The 19,475-nt window shown below is 30.2% G+C and overlaps 2 protein-coding genes across 4 annotated transcripts in view; one reads left to right on the top strand and one right to left on the bottom strand.

The window, feature by feature from the left end:
- The window catches only part of LOC126880005 (zinc finger protein 836-like), a 40,525-nt gene extending 38,225 nt beyond the window's left edge, over positions 1 to 2,300 (bottom strand). The window contains exons 1-2 of the mRNA XM_050643514.1: positions 2,093 to 2,300; positions 1,796 to 2,038 (exon numbers count right to left, since the gene is read on the bottom strand). Coding sequence (XP_050499471.1) covers positions 1,796 to 2,038; positions 2,093 to 2,200 — 351 coding nt within the window. The 5' untranslated portion in view covers positions 2,201 to 2,300. The remainder of the gene's footprint in view (positions 1 to 1,795; positions 2,039 to 2,092) is intronic.
- A 321-nt stretch (positions 2,301 to 2,621) lies between these two features.
- Positions 2,622 to 19,475, top strand: part of LOC126880006 (adiponectin receptor protein-like) — a 132,797-nt gene continuing 115,943 nt past the window's right edge. For all 3 annotated transcript variants that reach the window (XM_050643517.1, XM_050643515.1, XM_050643516.1), the window contains exons 1-2: positions 2,622 to 2,746; positions 3,022 to 3,213. In XM_050643517.1, the coding sequence (XP_050499474.1) occupies positions 3,061 to 3,213 (153 nt within the window). In that variant the 5' untranslated portion in view covers positions 2,622 to 2,746; positions 3,022 to 3,060. The remainder of the gene's footprint in view (positions 2,747 to 3,021; positions 3,214 to 19,475) is intronic.

Genomic DNA, 19,475 nt, shown 5'->3' with positions numbered 1-19,475 from the left:
AGCGACATGCGGCTCTTTGAAGGATTACTTGTGGCTCTCGATAAATGTACCCGAGTTCCTTTTCAATTTTGTGTTATTATATTTAAAAAAATATTATCGTGCCATATGTTTCAAAATGTCTTTTAAAATGATATGACACATCAAAAACTGTACGAATGAACATTAAGAGTGGCACAAAATAAAAGTCAGTAAATCAACCGACTCCAGACAGATTTGTATAACTCTTGCTAACTTGCTGCAGATATAATTTGTAATTTGGATTACACATCTTAGTCATTAACGAGTATATAGATTTCAAGACTTAAAATATTTTGAATCGTCTCTTTATTTTTTTTCTGAATTCGTTTGAAATGAACATATTGTATTTCATAAGGTGAATTTTTTATTACCAATATATATGACCCAAATATCCCAAATATCAAGCTCGAAAATAAAACTATATGTAATTAAGTTTTAATATTTCGTAAATTTATTTCTGTTTTCAGTAAATAAAATTTCTGTTAAAAATTTGTAAATACCTTCTTTGCATATGTACTTTTTGAATACGTATTTAATTGCGGCTCGCGAAAAATGTCAACTTATGAAAAGTGGCTCGGACTATCAAGGAGCTTGGCCACCCCTGTTATATTATTTCAGAGCTAAAGTGTAACATTCAAAACTATTTTATAACATTGTGGAAAAAATTTAATTTATTGTCATTTAATTTCCAAAACCAAACAGTAACATCTACAAATAAATGTAACACTTTTAAAAGTTGTTCAAACGTTCAGTTCAATATTGTAACAACTCAAATTCCTTTCATTTAAACTAATAAATAAAAAATGTTTTAAAAGATATATACATTAGTGCTTTTTAAAATTGTACAAGACTAATTTACGTAAACTAACAACTAACTGAAAAACGAAAATAAACAATAATTTTCGCTGAGGAGTCAATCTTAGCGCATGAAAAACTTTAAACCCGTTTTTCTAAAAATGGTTGATTTTGAGATAGTACAGTGTTGCATTGAGGCAGCGAACTGTACGTAATTTATATGTATTGTCCATGTGTATTTCATGTTTTTGCAATTATAATGGAGTTTACCTGTAAGTAGGTACCCAGTATTTTATTAATTTTTACCATGTTCTCCGGCTAACCCGGATTTCTGATAACACAGATCGGCCACGGTAATGATTAATCTGACTTATCGAGGTTCCACTGTATGTACATTGAGCGATGAAGAATATGATGACAAAACCCAACATGCTAAACGCATCCATGTAACCAGTAGATGATAAAATCTGTCCTCCACTCACACTTAACAATACACACATCCCAGTCAGCACATAAGTGAAATTTGGATTGCATACATTGACCAAAGGCTAACATTGAATAAACACATTCAAATGAAACACAGGCAGTTGGATCTAACATTCAGACAAATGTACTGGCTCCTTGGTAGGACATCCAAATTACTCTTATACAAAACCATATTGAAACCAATTTGGATGTATGGTATCCATCCCAGGGGTTGTGCTAAAATAGTGCGCATCGCAACCATACAGCATTTTCAATCAAAAGTCCTTGAATTAATTAATTTTAAGAGATGAAATACAGCTGGCAGCGAACAACCATGAAAGTCGAACAAGAAACCTCAACAACAAACTGATTGACAACAATGAAATAAATTGCATCATTGCAGGAGCATCATTGGATGCTCGTTGCATGCTTACAAATACATTCACATTTACTTAAAAGTCTCAAATAGAAGATGATTGTCAAAAGAAAAAAATATATTGTTGTAAGATAAACTTACCAGTTCAGGAACACACAACTGTAGATCTTGTTCAATATTAATTATGTCAAAATGACAATCGGTTGTTAAGCAAAAACAACACACATTTTCCATTTTTAATGTTTCTTTACTTGTAGTTCCTTCATTAATATAGTTTATAATATTTTCTCTATTGTCTATGCATTTTAATTTGAAATTATAGCTCTTCACCAATTGGGGGACACAACTGGAGCATATGTAAGGTTCAATAACGTTAATTTGAGTCTAAAAAAAGGCATTAATAATATAAGGTTTAAACTAAATGTATCAAAATAATACTTTGGTCAATTCTTTTAACATAAACGAGAGTTTTTCATTTAACTCCTGAGGATCTGTTTCCAAATTCGTGTTTAAACATATTCTACAGATTTGTAGATCCTTCTCCATACGGATAAAAATAGTTCAGTTCTTATTTATTTTCTTGTATGTATTTGTATGATTTGTATTTGATTTTGATTATTATTTATTTTTATGTTCTTCTTTTGTCACATCTGACATCTGACTGTCACTGTCACACGTCACAACACACCAATCATAAATCTAGAGTTTTGTGTCGCATGTCACATGTCATGTCATTGAATATTCTGTGAATTGATTTATTGATCTTTGGAAAATATTTGTTTGATGAGAATGTTTTTTATTGGACTTAAAATTTACATACAAATTATTATATGTAATTTAATAAATTTCTAATAATACTAAAATCAGATCACTTTTTAAAGAAAATTGATTTTGACGTTTAATGTTGAAATCAAGTTACGTCATTGGTTAAAATGTTACAATTTTACGAGAAATTGTATACCATTTATGACGTTTATCAAATGACAGCTGATTACGAGACTAATGTAATTTTTTCGATTTCCTCAATGATCATGTTCAGTCTTTGAAATTATACGTGTATTAAAATATCTTTTAATGTTAATAAACATCCAGGTTCGTTAAGATTATTATTATTTGACAATGCCGTTTATCCCAAACAGTGTAAATATTCTAAATGTGTAGTTGTTAGGTACTAATTATGGAGTAGTGATGTTTTTTACAAAATTAGTTTTTGAAATTAATGCACTGCTTTTCTGTACTTGCGAATTACAGTTAAATAGACTCATCATCATCATTCGTGTTGAGTAAACCATGTTGTCAAAACAGTGATTACATTATCTTTTCATAATATACGTTAGCTTAAGTTAAAAAAAATATATATATTTTAGTGTTCACTGTGGGGCATCTGAGACAAAAAACTGAGAAGAATGTCGCACTACAGTGATGCTGAAGAATCTATCAAAGATATACAAGATTTAGACTTAGGATTAAGAAAAAGAAGGGTGATAGGATGGGACCCAGAAACAGAGTCTATTGCTTCTGAAATAAAGGATTTATTGGAAGAGGATGTCAACTCATTGGTAAGTACCAATTCAACAGTTTCATTTATCATGATTCAATTCAATGATGGTATTTAAATACATAATAATTTCTCTTGTTTTTTAAGATGATCATATTTTCAAGTGTTAATGACCTTTTTGATTATAGAGAAAGCTTTGTTGTATAACACCTAATTAATGATAATTTTTTCTTTTTTAAGACAGAACAAGCCTAATTTAAAAATTAGGAATATATATTATTACATAATAATTTTAGTTACTATTTGCATTTAAACATGTAAAGTTGATTTTTACAAAAATGTATCAATAATTTTTAATAATAATGCAATTATGTACAACTAAGTAATAATTTACAATACTTATAGATATATTAAAATGAATACTTTTGAAGATTTTAACAGAAAAACTGCGAAAATATGTTTATTATTTATTATTCTTCTTTCTGTGTAGACATGACTCTTTTATTCTTCAATGTGCCTCCAGTAAGTTGTCATTCCATTGTTTTCATGGTCTTCCCTCTAATCGTCTTCCTATTGGGGAACTGTCTCTTGCCGTCCTTACTACTCTATTTGTTGTCATTCAGCTTATGTGTTTTTTTGCTTGGACTATAGTCATTCAGCCAGTCTCAATCAAAAATAGATGTATTAAAGATATTGCCAATTAGTGAAACATGGTTATTATAATAATATTACAATTTTTTACTTCTTATTTTACCTACTCATTACAGCTAATGTACATACTATGTTAATAAATATTATAAATATATTATACTTAATGTTTATCAAGAACACATATAGTGTATACATTTTACAAATAAAATTATTAATGTTAATATTTAAACTAAATGCATTGTTTTGTATTTCTTTTTTTGTTTTTTTTTGTTTTGTTTTTTTTTTGTCACTACTATAAGATGTCAACCCGGTTCAACCCCTTGGAGGTTTAAATCGTCTTAGTGATTTTTTTTTCTTTAATTTTTTTTTATTATATTTTTTTTGTATGTTTTTAGTTACTAGATTATTTTAGATAGTATTTTCTTTTTCAATTTTTTTTTTATTTTTTTTAAACATATTTTACAAATACCTATAACTAATTACAATAATATTTTACTATCCGACAAAAAAAATAGGTACACTTCGCGTCAAAAAAAAAACTGGTACAACTCTTATAACCGAAAATCGCGTTTTTCAAGTTGTGTAAGTTGATCTTGTCAAATGTGTCAGTCTAATTTTTAGGGCAACGTTGTTTAATGTTGAGTCCATCAATCTTCTCAATAGTGAATAAAGATCAAACACTTCAATAAAATAACTTATGTCCGCAAGGATAGTAGCCATTTCCTAATAATATTCGTTGGCAGTACATGCCAATGTATGTTTCACTTATTGTTTTTTTTTATTATTGTTGACAGCATCAACCACTTTGGGTTATTAGCTCTACTATCATTTATACATGGTTACTTAAATCTAATAGCATCTTGATTATTACATAAGTTCATATTTAGGTAACAGTAACATAATTTACAAATTAAGAATGTGGTTTACAAAATGTTAACAGTATTTATAGTTTGTTTAAAACATTAATGTCTTTCAAATAATTAAACAAATGTGTAAGCTTATAGTGTGGTCCTAAGACTGCTTTTATACTGATAGGTATTAAGTGTTTTTGTCTTTCACGAATATATTTAGGACACTCTATTAATATATGTGTTACATTGATGTCGCAATTACACAAGTCACAAATAGGGCGATTTGATTTAGAGATTAGGTAGCTGTGAGTAAGTCTGCTATGCTCTATGCGTAAACCATTTAGCTTCACAAACAGCTGGAGATTTAAGTCTATCTCACACCAAAGTTCAATTGAGGGCTTTATTGTGCGTAGAGTTGATTGCGAAAGATTCCATTCGTTTTCCCATTTGTTTACCACTTTTTCTTTAAGGAATGATTTGTAATCGGAAACAGGCACTAAGTTCACTAACATTGAAGACACACTGTGTATTGCTTCTCTGGCATGAAAATCTGCTTTTTCGTTTCCTTGAAGTCCAATGTGTGATGGAACCCATATAAAGCCTACTTGCTGCATCGTGTTCTTTAGTAAATGTAATTGTTCTTTTATTAAAATATTTATAGCATTACTTGTATATAACTGTCCTATCGTATGTAACACACTGAGAGAGTCAGTAATTATGACACATTTTGGAATTTTTTGAGTACGAATGTGAATGAGGGCTTGCAGAATTGCTTGTTCTCCAGAGTAAATACTGCAAGTGGAAGATAATTTGAATTGTATTATAGTGTTTGATTCTACAACTGCCGATCCCACACTATCAGCAGTCTTAGATGAATCTGTATAAATATGACAATGATCTGGGAAAGAAGCAAGTATGTTGAGAAAAGATTGAATAATTGTTGCATGGAGGGTGTCAAGCTTATTGTATTTAGAAAGAGTTAGATCACATATTGCAGGAGGAAAGGTCCAGGGGGGAGAAGTAACTGTATTTGTCTGATCAAAAAATTTTGTCAATTGAATATTATGGAGAGAGAGATATCTTCTGATTCTATCGTAAAAGGGAGGGTTCATTATTTTTTTATTTACATAAGTTTCTTTGAAACGTTCTGCAATAGTGGGATGAGATTTTATTGCATATATGGATGATGTGTAGGTTAATGACAAGTATATTCTTCGGAAATTTAAAGGTGGTTCTCCGGTTAAACATTTTAAACTATTAATGGGGCTAGTACAGAATGCTCCTGTGACTATTCTTAATGCTGTATTTTGTATGACTTCTAGTTGAGCAAGAAGTGTCTTCTTTGCAGATGAGTATACAACTGATCCATAATCGAGTTTGGATCGTACTAGAGATTTGTAAATAAGAATCAAACTTCATTTTTCTGATTAAACTTGTTTGCAAATCATTCATTACATTTGTTCAAAGATCCATTGGAACAACTGTATTTATGTTTATCACTTAGTTCAGTGGTGAGTTGTTTGTTTATGTTCTTTGAATGGCAAAAGTCAACCTTTTTTAAAGTAGCAAAAAAGAGAAATTAAATATTTTATTAACCTTTATTTAAACTTGGTAATAACAACTGTTAATGTCAGTAAACAAATCTCCTATTAAAATTATCTGTCTCATGTATGAATAACTATTATAATTAACATACAAATGACTTGTCATTCCCTTTAAATTTGATAGTTATTCAAGTCTTCTCTGATTTTAAAGTGTAATGTAACATTGTCCTGAATATATTGTCTATAATACTGGAGTGACTAATGTCCACTAGATGTTGAAATTGCAATAGAATAGCAATTACAACACCTGCAATTGTCAGTATAATATTTACATTTTTATTTCATTAAATACTTTTAATAGTTACAATATTTGCTTATTTAATGACTGTGCCAATTTGTAATTCGTCAATAGAACTAAAATCAGACTATTTAGTATGATACAATTGATCCAAAAGATGGCATAACCCAGACATCAAAAGTGAAAGTTATCCTCCAACACCAAATTGTTCTATATGGTCCACATAATGTTCAAAAAAGTCACACCATTTTGAGCTTCGGGTTTGGGGGGGGGGGAGAGGGGGGAGAAATCAGTATATTCATAGTTTTTTTTACGTTTTTCATGAATATTTCTAAAACTATGCGGTTTAGCATGAACAACCTTCTATACAAAAATGTTTTACAATAAATTTGAAATAAAAAAGGTCCTATGCATAATCCTTCTAAAAGGAACGGTTCCAAAGTTACGGAGGTAGTATAGTATAATTGGTCCAAAAAAGGACTAACCCAGACATCCAAAGTAAAAGTTTTCCTCCAACACCAAATTGTTCTATATGGTCCACATATTATTCAATAAAAAGTTACACCATTTTGAGGGTCCGGTTTGGGGGGGAAAAGGGGGAGAAGTCTGTAAATTAGTAGTTTTTTTACATTTTTCGTCAATATTTCTAAAACTACGCTTTGGTAAAAACAATGTTCTATACAAAAATGTTCTACATAAAATTTAAAACATAAAAGGTCCTATACATAATTGTTATAAAATCAACGGTTCCACAGTTACGGAGGGTGAAAAGTGGAGGTTTTCGATACTTTTTATATTTTTTGGGCAATTGATGATGATTTTGGGTGGTGAGGTTGACGTTTCTTCAAGGGCTTATCACTAACATACCATCGGCCACTGAAATAGCAAATTTTATGTACAAAACATAATCCTGTTAAAGGAAATTTCTTTCATCAGTAATAATATTATAAATTGCCCAAAAAATATAAAAAGTATCGAAAATCTCCACTTTTCACCCTCCGTAACTCTGAAACCGTTGATTTTATAACAATTATGTATAGGGCCTTTTTTGTTTTAAATTTTATGTAGAACATTTCTGTATAGAACATTGTTTATGCTAAAGCATAGTTTTAGAAATATTGACGAAAAACTTAAAAAACTACTAATTTACCGACTTCTCCCCCATCTCCCCCCCAAACCGGACGCTCAAAATGGTGTAACTTTTTACTGAACAATATGTGGACCATATAGAACAATTTGGTGTTAGAGGAAAACTTTTACTTTGGATGTTTGGGTTAGGCTTTTTTGGACCAATTATACTACATATACTACCTCTGTAACTTTAAAACCGTTCATTTTAGAAGGATTATGCATAGGACATTTTTTTTTCAAATCTATTGTAGAACATTTTTGTATAGAAGGTTGTTCATGCTAAACTACATAGTTTTAGAAATATTCACGAAAAACGTAAAAAACTACGAATATGCCGATTTCTCCCCCCCTCATCGCTTCACATGAAGTTTTACCAAAAGACTCATACAGAAGTAAAAACTTCAAGTTGTATACTGGTATAAAATTGTTAATTAAAAAACTTCATAAAATGTCGTGCAAAACGTTTTCGTTCTAATTCAGAACATCTTCAGTGCATTCTGCTAAGTAATTGTAACTAGCACACTATTTAAATAACATAACTGGTAACTTCATAATACATGGTTTACATTTTAAATTTTATGAAAATATGGTGACATATCAGTGGATGTTACAAGATTAAATTAAGTACATGCTTAAAGGGTCGGACCAACTGAGTTGGTCTGTGCCCATTGAACTGGCAAGTACCTAGTTTTTCGAGCAGGGAAGCATGGTGCCCTTTAAGCATGTACTTAATTTAATCTTGTAACATCGACTGGTAGTCACCATATTTTCATAAAATTTAAAATGTAAACCATGTATTATGAAGTTACCACTTTAAATAGTGTGCTAGTTACAATTACTTAGCAGAATGCACTGAAGATGTTCTGAATTAGAACGAAAACGTTTTGCACGACATGTTATGAAGTTTTTTAATAAACAATTTTTTACCAGTATACAACTTGAAGTTTTTACTTCTGTATGAGTTTTTTAAACTATGGTATACAGCCAACTATTGGGATTTTCCCATTGATTTTACCAAAATCGTGTTATGCCATCTTTTCACTCTCATCTGACATATTATGCAATCTTGGTCTGGGGCCTTCAGCGGGAATATCAAGAGTCCTTGGTTTGCCACGACTTGAGTTCTTGCAGACCTTGAGTTTAGGGAAGATTGTAGATTGTCCTAAGGGACTTTGGGAATTCTTATAATGCATTCCTTGTATATCTTTGAGAACCTTAACTTTATTAATTAGAACGGGGGCACTTTGGGACTCATGAAGATGTGCTCGATCATAACACTTGCACTAGACCAAGGTGAGGTGTTGTTCCAGCCTACTGGAGGCTGAAGATGTGTCAAACCAGACCAGGGTATTGTGCAGTTAAATTTTATAACAAGTTTCCTGAAAACATATAGGATCTTCCCACAACTAAATTTAAAAGTAAAATTAATGAAATTTTAATAAAAGATGGATTTTATAGTAGTGAGCAGGGTCCCCGTGACCGGGCGTGCAACGCGTGCGACGCACGCGGGCGTATCTTCGAAGGGGCGCCAAACCGAAGGTTTGGTTTAGAAATATTTATTTTAACTGAGATCATTTTTTTATTCAATGATAATTTTAATTTTTCCATTGACTCCTAGAGAAATCTCAAAAAATCAAATATTGTGTTATTACTGAAAAAATAATTAAAATCTTATTTTATATTTGGTGTTAATAAACAATTTCTACTATTATTGTATTTTTAAAAACAATATAATTTTCGAATATCCGTTTTTCAGTATTTATGTTTTCTAAAGTAAAAAAAATATTTAGGGTATGCTGCATAGTTCCAAATTTTATTCAATAATTATGGACTGTACCTCAGATTCAAGTGGTACAAAGCAAATAAGCCTAATTTTGAGTTGTATGAAACGGTAATTCTAAAAAAAGTTCAAATACAGGATAGTTTTTTAGCTTCTCGAATAATATTTTACACTACAGGGGAAGGGATATTTAAGTTTGCAGTTGAACTATTAGAAAATTTAAATATAGAAGACATGAAAGGGTATGATAACGATGCCAATATGCATATATGATAAGGGTACGATAATCCTAGAGCTTTTTTGTTCCACGCGCTCCATATAGCTTAAATTTAGTAATGCATGATGCGGCTAAATGTCAAACAAAATAGTAAACTTGTTTCATATAGTATAAGAAATTTGCGTATTTTTCTCTTCCTCCACAAAAAGATGGGATATTATAAAACTACATAAAACTACTACTACTCTTTTGACTTGTCAAAAACAAAAGAAATTTTGTATATTTGATGAAATAAATTCTATTCTATTCATGTTCCTGAGTTAAATCTAAAACCCCTAAGTGATACAAGATGGTCGAGTAGGATAGAAGCTATAAAGCCATATAAATTTCATATAATTGAAGTTTGTGAGAATCTTACAAATATAACAGATAATGATACCTTTAACATAAAAATTAGACAGTATTAGAATAATTGATCAAATCCTAAGTTCGTTAAATAGTAGATTTGATATGATGTTTGGTTATGATAATTTTTTTGGTTTTTTAATGATAATATTACATTAAGTGACGATGATATTTTAAAAAAACTGTCTTGCTCTTCAACAAATGGTAACTGATCCAGTAAAAACTGAACTCACTACTAAAAACTCTTAATAATCAATATATATTTGAAAATATCTAACTACATCTCTACTTAATATCCCTTTTTCATTAAAAATTCTCCTCACTTTAACTGTCTGTTGCTTCTGGTGGTGAGAGATCATTTTCAAAATTAAAGTTATTAAAAATTATTTGAGTTCTACTGTGGTAGAGGAAAGATTATCTGGTTTGGCAATATTAACTATATAGCAAGAGATCGTCAATAAAATTGACTTTGAAGATAATATAAAAGAATTTGCTACAGTCAAATCTAGAAAAACACCCATTTAATTCAATTTAGATTTAGCTATCGCTTTCTAGATTTAAGAGCGTAGGCCCAAAATTTCGGACCAATATTTTTTAAATGTACTCACTTTTTTCCAATGCTGAGAAAACGAATAAATATTTTTAAAAAATTTAAACGCAGAATGAAAGATTACATTATTACCAATGGCCGAAAGTCCATTTAAATAAACAAAAAGTTTTTTTTTTTGAATGATATATTTAAAATTAAAAATCATAATAAATTTTCTCTTATTTTTCCCCGGTAACTTATTAAAATAAAAATTATAGAACTTTTCATTCTGCGTTTAAATTTTTGAAAAATACTTACGTACAAATTAGTTTTCTCAGGATTCGAAAAAAATGAATACATTGTGGATATAGTAGATTTAAGGGTGCTTAAATATATGCCGCACGCGGGCGCCGCTCAGCCTTGCGGGGGCCCTGGTAGTGAGCAATATCAGATTCAATTTTAACTATTTTAAGTCAAACTAATATCAATCTGTTTTTTAATAGAACTATTGTTTTGCTTATATTTTTGACTAGTGTTTGGCTGTTGGCCTACTTACATCAACTTATATCAATAAATGAATTTGAATTTGAAAATTTGAATTCGAATTTTGAAAATATTTCGGATATTATTTTTAATGTGCCTAAGACATTACAACAGACTTATTATTTAGTTTGTGTACGTTATCTAAGGAATTTGAGTTGTTTGTTTTCTAATAAATAAAAAAAAACAAATAAATAATACTTTATGCACAAAATTTAACTTAAATCAAGGCCATTATTTAAATCCATTCAAACATATGCATAATGTAATTGTTGTTCAATCGCACGTGGAAAAATTAATCCACTCGAGATTAGCAGATATATACCTGTTTTTAACAAAATGACATGCTTTAAAAATATGTATGGGATGTTTAAGTAGTTGATAAACCTTTGAACTCTTATGCGCAAAATGCCAAAAACAACGTAAATGGAATATTTTTATTGATAAATGTATATCGTCTATTACGGTTTAATTGTGAATAAATTAAATGTTGAGTAAATACCGGTTTTGCCACTAAATTATCAACAAAAGAGGAAATTCCGCAAATTAAGACTTGAATAATGCGGTTTTTGTTACAAACAAAAGAAAATTATATCATTTATTAGCAAATCTTGTTTGTTTAATTGCACCAACAAATAACTTATAATAAATCGACTCTTCCTGCTTTCGACAATAATTTTTTGTTTTGATCTCTTAAGAATATGTACTACTCAACCTTTTGGTACGTGGAGTGCTTCTTTGGATGCTATAAAAATATTGCAACCAATGTGTAACAGTAAATCTACCAGATAATTGGGTGCTAATTGACTAATACACTATTATATTGTTGTACTTCTTATTCACTTCTTTCATCACACGGTGCTTTCCGTTATGTGCGATATCCATGTAAATTTTAGGTGGTATATCAAAAACTCTCTCTACTCTAGCAAAATATCTTATATTTGTTTCTCCTCGGTGACACAACCAATTTTACTGATTTTAAAACTCACTATATTGCGTAGAATTTATACAAGACCTATAGACCAGGGCGCATCTGTAAAAATATTATTACATTTGGACGTTGAGAGGTGACTCAATTTTTTTGCATAAATTGCTTGAAAATAACTCAAATAATAATATTTGAGTTATCCTCCTTCTTAAAAAGGTCCTTCTTATAAAAAAAATAGAAACAAACATAAATAAAAAAAGAAAAAAAAATAGAAACAAACATAAAAAAAAGAAGTGTTTCGCACAAATTAAAATATATTTTATATTTAAAAACAGTAAAATAATTAAAAAAAAACAAAATAAAAAAAGGTACACAATGTACCAATGTATCTATAAAAATAATATTGTAGAATGTACTTATGTTTATAAGAAATTTATGACTATGAATCTGCAATCAATCACAAACAAGTCTGGCTAATTGGCTCTGCCAAAGCCATTTTTCAAAAAAAAAAAAAAAAAAAAAAAAAAAAAAAAAAAAAAAAAAAAAAAAAAAAAAAAAAAGGTCCGGAACATTGTTTAAATAATCAAAATGTCAAAAAATGAAGGAAAAATTCCATTTTTTTCTTCGTTTTTGATTATAACTTTAAAAGCATTCATTTCCGAGAAAAGTTGTACTGACATAAAAGTTGCGTAATTAAATTTCCTACAATATAGAATTGGTAAAAAATTTAAAAAATAGTCACCCTTGTTGCAAAATACCAATAATTGCGAAAAAAACATACAAAAACAAGTATTCGCATTTTACGTTTTTCAACCATTTATGCTACACTTAGGACCTTTAGTCCTGTCGCCAGTGGGGGTACAACGGCCTCCTTAATTCAGATGGACTTACCCAAGTTTTTTTTTTGTATTTTGACCCGTAGAACACGAATTTTTTGGGGAACAGTCGATCCGGATGTCGATAAGATTGTTATAAACAAAGAACTTGAGGAATCACATAACAGCGATTTTTCGCAACATAAAACATTGTTTTGTATTGTTTGGGTCATTCTAAGCAAAAAATGTTTTTACAAGATTTTTCGTAGGATGCATAGTTTTCGACATAAACGCGGTTGAACTTTCAAAAAATCGAAAAATTGCAATTTTTGAACCGGAATAACTTTTGATTGAAAAATAAAATAGAAATTCTGCTTACCGCATTTGAAAGTTCAAGTCAAATTCTATCGGTTTTGATTACTTTCATTGCTAAAAATTAATTTTTTTATTGTTAAACAAAGCTATAAACACATAGTGATTGAATGATGTTTTCAATGCATTTACCATTTGAAATCGAACGAGTAGGCGCGCATACAGACAATTTCTACGTATATTACGTGCATTAAAATGCATGCATTGGGCACAACAAACACTACGTGTTTATAGCTGTGTTTACCAAATAAAAACTTAATTTTTAGCAATGCAAATATTCAAAACCGATAGAATTTGACTTGAACTTTCAAATGCAGTAAGCAGAATTGCTATTTTATTTTTTAATCAAAAGTTATTTGGGTTCAAAAATTGAACTTTTTCGATTTTTTGAAAGTTCAACCGCGTTTATCTCTAAAACTATGCATCCTACGAAAAAACTTGTAAGACCATTTTTGCTGAGAATCACCCAAAAAATACAAAAAAATGTTTTGTTTCGCGAAAAATTGATGTTATATAATTCGTCAAGTTCTTTGTTTATAACAAACTTATCGACATCCGGATCAACTGTTACCCAAAAAATTCGTGTTCTACGGGTCAAAATACATAAAAAAACTTAGGTAAGTCCATCTGAATTATGGAGGTCGTTGTACCCCCCTGGCGACAGCACTACTTCATATTTCACCCAGAAAAACTTTATGATACAGTAAAACAATACTGTAAATTTCATTAAGATCGGTTCAAAAGATTTTGCAAAATAAATTTTGCAATGACGCTTTCGCAAAAAAAATTTATTTTTTCAAAATGTTACAGGACTGAAAATAAAGCAGATAGCAAGTTGATTTTTTTTTGCGTATAGAAATGTACTGTACCTTTCATTTCCAATTTGCAAAATTAAAATCGATTAACTACCACCGGCGTCAGGAATTTTTTTAAATAAACATTAATTATTGGTGCTGCGCGCAGGACAGCGGATAGTTTGCTCTGATTGGGCATTCCAATGACCTTTGATAATGATTGATACATTTTAATTTTTTTTACATTTCGATATAAATAAATAAATTTATTTATTGCAAAATAAAAACGCATACTATCTTTTGAAATAACACTTTTTTTAGCAAAAACTTTCTTTGTTCATTTATTATTTTTAAACATATGCAATTGTTTAAACAATATTTCACAAACACTAATAAAATTAGATTGATTTTTGTGGAATTAAAATATTAAAATACAACAAAATATAGAGTAAGAAAATAATATATTAGATAAAGATTGGGACATTTTGATGGAAATCAACTTGTGTGAATCGAACACTGCTCTGTCCTGCGCGTGGCACCAACAATTAATGTTTATTTAAAAAATGTCCTGACGCCGTGGTAATTAATCGATTTTAATTTTGTAAATTGCAAATGAAAGGTACAGTACACTTCTATAAGCAAAAAAAATCAACTTGCTATCTGCTTTATTTTCAGTCGTGCAACATTTAAAAAAAAGTTTTTTTTGCAAAAGCTGGATTGCAAAATTTATTTTGCAAAATCTATTAAACCTATTTTAATGAAATTTACAGTGTTGTTTTAATATATCATAAAGTTTTTTTGGGTAAAACATGAAGGTCCTAAGTGTAGCATAAATGGTATAAAAACGTAAAATGCGAATGCTTGTTTTTGTATGGTTTTTTTCGCAATTATTGCTATTTTGCAACAAGGGTGACTATTTTTTAAATTTTTAACCAATTTTATATTGTAGGAAATTTAATTACGCAACTTTTATGTCAGTACAACTTTTCTCAAAAATGAATAGTTTTAAATTTATAATCAAAAAACCAATAAAAAAATCGAATTTTTCCTTCATATTTTGACATTTTGATTATTTAAACAATGTTCCGGACCATTTTGAGTGGGAGGATAACTCAAATATTATTATTTGAGTTATTTTCAAGCAATTTCTGCAAAAAAATTTGAGTCACCTCTCAACTTCCATCTCAAAACAGATGCGCCCTGGACTAATATTTGAGTCTTTACGTGACAAAAATTCACATGGCATTTCATTAAATTGCTCTTTAAAACACGACAATAATCCTAAATTACTCATTGTCTTATTTATTTATACGCACAACAGGCCGTTAAGACCTAAGGTATTTTATAAATCATAATCATAAGATTAACTAATTACAATTATTATTTTAAACAAAACTCAAACTGAGATAGGTATATACAAAATTGATGGATTCGACCGTTACTTGATGGAAGTTCATTTTATCTAACAATAAAACACGAAAACGTTTGTTTTCTATACTTCCACAAAATTTATTATAACTAAGTGACTACAGCTGTTTCGGCGGAGTGCCTTTCTCAAGTGATATAGTTTACAATGTGTTTGCCTTTTTAAGTCTTCAACTGAAGAGGTTGAGGAGTGGGGAGCTGTTTGTCTCGAGTTGGTCATTCAGAATTATATCTGTATTTTTCAGTTTATTAATTTCCATAGATTCTAAAAAAGATAGCTTAAGGCCTTTATTTTGAATATGTAGAATTTGAAACTCTTCACTGAAAGAATGATTATGATCTAGAAGGTGAAGTGCGTATGTAGAAGTGTCTGTTTTTCTATTGTTGAATGCCCTTTTGTGTTCTGCTATCCGTTTGTCAAAAGTTCTGCCAGTTTGACCGATGTACGTTTTCGGACAGTCACCACAAGTTAGTTTGTACACACCACTCTGTAGTTGCTTTCTCTTTCGACTTTTATTGTTCTTAATATATTTGCTTAAGTTGTTGTTAGTTCTGAAAGCTGGTGTTATTCCTTTCTTTTTTATGTATCTGGCTATTTTTGTTGTTATCTTGCCAGTATATGTGAGAGAGCAGAAGGTACTGGGTTCTTTCTGTGGTGGTGGATACACTAATTTTAGGGCTTTCTTATGGAGTTTTTGGTTTAAAATTTTGTTAACTGTTTGTTCGTTATAGCCGTTGTTTACTGCTATTTGTTTAATGATGTTTAGTTCTATCTCGAAGTTATTTTTTGTCATGGGAATTTCTGTCAGTCTATGTATCATGCTATGGTAGGCTGCTAATTTGTGTTGTGTAGGATGGGATGATGAATTGTGTATAGTTGTGTCAGTATGGGTAGGTTTATGATATACGGAGAACTCATGTTTGTTGTGTAGTCTGGAAATCGTTACATCTAGAAAGTTTATGGAGTTATTCTGTTCTGTTTCTATTGTAAACTCAAAATTATTATGAAGTGAATTAATATATGATAGGAATTGGTCAAGTTGTCTGTTAGTTCCTGTAAAGCATACTAGTATATCATCCACGTATCTCCACCAATATAAATCAAGACTATTTTGAATTCAATAATAAAATATACACAAACAACAGTGCAGGACTTATTATGGGTAATCCTCTAAGCCCATTGGTATCAGATATATTTATGAACCAACTTGAAACAACAATTTCTAAACATCCCGTATTTAAACAGTTCTTATATTGGTGGAGATACGTGGATGATATACTAGTATGCTTTACAGGAACTAACAGACAACTTGACCAATTCCTATCATATATTAATTCACTTCATAATAATATTGAGTTTACAATAGAAACAGAACAGAATAACTCCATAAACTTTCTAGATGTAACGATTTCCAGACTACACAACAAACATGAGTTCTCCGTATATCATAAACCTACCCATACTGACACAACTATACACAATTCATCATCCCATCCTACACAACACAAATTAGCAGCCTACCATAGCATGATACATAGACTGACAGAAATTCCCATGACAAAAAATAACTTCGAGATAGAACTAAACATCATTAAACAAATAGCAGTAAACAACGGCTATAACGAACAAACAGTTAACAAAATTTTAAACCAAAAACTCCATAAGAAAGCCCTAAAATTAGTGTATCCACCACCACAGAAAGAACCCAGTACCTTCTGCTCTCTCACATATACTGGCAAGATAACAACAAAAATAGCCAGATACATAAAAAAGAAAGGAATAACACCAGCTTTCAGAACTAACAACAACTTAAGCAAATATATTAAGAACAATAAAAGTCGAAAGAGAAAGCAACTACAGAGTGGTGTGTACAAACTAACTTGTGGTGACTGTCCGAAAACGTACATCGGTCAAACTGGCAGAACTTTTGACAAACGGATAGCAGAACACAAAAGGGCATTCAACAATAGAAAAACAGACACTTCTACATACGCACTTCACCTTCTAGATCATAATCATTCTTTCAGTGAAGAGTTTCAAATTCTACATATTCAAAATAAAGGCCTTAAGCTATCTTTTTTAGAATCTATGGAAATTAATAAACTGAAAAATACAGATATAATTCTGAATGACCAACTCGAGACAAACAGCTCCCCACTCCTCAACCTCTTCAGTTGAAGACTTAAAAAGGCAAACACATTGTAAACTATATCACTTGAGAAAGGCACTCCGCCGAAACAGCTGTAGTCACTTAGTTATAATAAATTTTGTGGAAGTATAGAAAACAAACGTTTTCGTGTTTTACTGTTATATACAAAATTATTAACTACTCTGAAGGACCTGATGGACAATATTTCTCCATTCTTTTCTATTTTGGGCTTTTCTCACAACTCAGATATAACATGCACCGATATTAAGCAATCGTAATTTTTTATTAAGCCAAACAACTCTTGTAATTGCCGAATAATCGTTACTTCCATATTGGGACCGTGCAAGTTCGGAAAAGCGACACCTGGTTTCATAGCTCAGCAACATTTTTCGCACTTTTAATTATACATATTGGCCAATTATATTAGTCCTGGTTGCTGGATAATTGTCAAGGCCATAGCCCAAAAAAATTATAAGAAGAAAAAGTAAGATTTAGGTTATGTTATTAAAAGGTAAACAATTGTATGTAGTAAATAAAATTAATTATTAAAATGCAGTACTGCAAGCAAAATACAATTATTTAGATTTACTTTTATATAATAATTGCTTAAATCAATATTGTGGAGCAACATATAATTTTTCTTCTTCAATGACAGTAGGTATGAAATATAAGTCGATTTGACAATTTCAATTGGCAATATGATTTATTTAGGAAAGTTGCAAGATTTCTCCGCTATTTGCGCACGATTGTTTCTCGTATCCCCTTCAAGTACTTGCACACCGCGAATACTTGCCATGCTGTGTTAGTGGGCTACTAAGTAGTACAATTGAAACCCTTGGCGTGAAAAGGTTATATGCCACATACAATTAGTTTTGAGAAATCCCCTTTAGAAAGTCATTTTAAATCCAGGAAATCCAATTTCAATACAAAATTTAATTGAATTTTGGTACAATAGGTAAATAAGGTTGCCTAATATTTTAGCAATAATAATAACTAAAAAAAATCACAAGATTTTTTTTTAATGATTTATTTATAAAAAAAATGTGGCTTGTACCCTTTTACATGAAAGAATAAACGAAACACTTAAAAAAACAAAACGAATATATAAACATTAGTCCTCATCACTTAACGGCAAATCTTCGTCCAAATATTCGACTTCCATTGGTTGTGTGGCCTCTAATGTTTCTTCTTGGCGAACACAATTTTTAGCGCCAATTTCCATATAAAATTGGTGATTGACTTGGAATATAAGGAAGTAAAAGCGATAAATTATTTATGTTTTTTTGGTTTAGTTTTATTGGGTCCAAATATTTCAGTTTGAGACATTCCGTCAAAGATATTCTTCTCATACCCTTTTTCCCAATATTCACGTTCTTAAAACTTTCATTTAGATAATGTTTTATTTTGAGTATGTTCGGTTTTTCATTTTCTAATCTGAAGATGATAATTTTGCTGAACGCGACGTTTTCTTTTTCATCTGTAAACTTTTTTTTTACTTAGATTCTCCTCCAACACTTTAAAGGATAACAAGTCTTCTCTCTTTAGTACTGTCACGTGAAATGGATTGTTTCTTTTACACTTTTTTACTGCCTCATACCAATCTACTGGTTCATATAGCACCTTCATTTTCTTCTTATATTTCTCTATAATAGCAAAATCCCTGTCTGACGGAAGACGTGTATGTCCAACTACTAAAAACCTATGTTCTATGTATTCAAATACAGCCTCTGTGACCAACTGCTTCCGCAGTTGTCCGTATAAACGATTAGGTTTTTGGGGAGGTGTTCTTGTTCTTTAAAGTGTTTCAAGAGAATACTTGCAATCTCATCACTGCCTCTTTTTCCAATATTCTCAGACCACATATACATAATATAGCCCTTGTTATTTACGCAG

The sequence above is a fragment of the Diabrotica virgifera genome, chromosome 2 (assembly GCF_917563875.1).
Source record: "Diabrotica virgifera virgifera chromosome 2, PGI_DIABVI_V3a".
Classification (NCBI taxonomy): domain Eukaryota; kingdom Metazoa; phylum Arthropoda; class Insecta; order Coleoptera; family Chrysomelidae; genus Diabrotica; species Diabrotica virgifera.
Note: the sequence above shows the minus strand (reverse complement) of the source record. Positions and strands in the feature narration are given on the sequence as shown.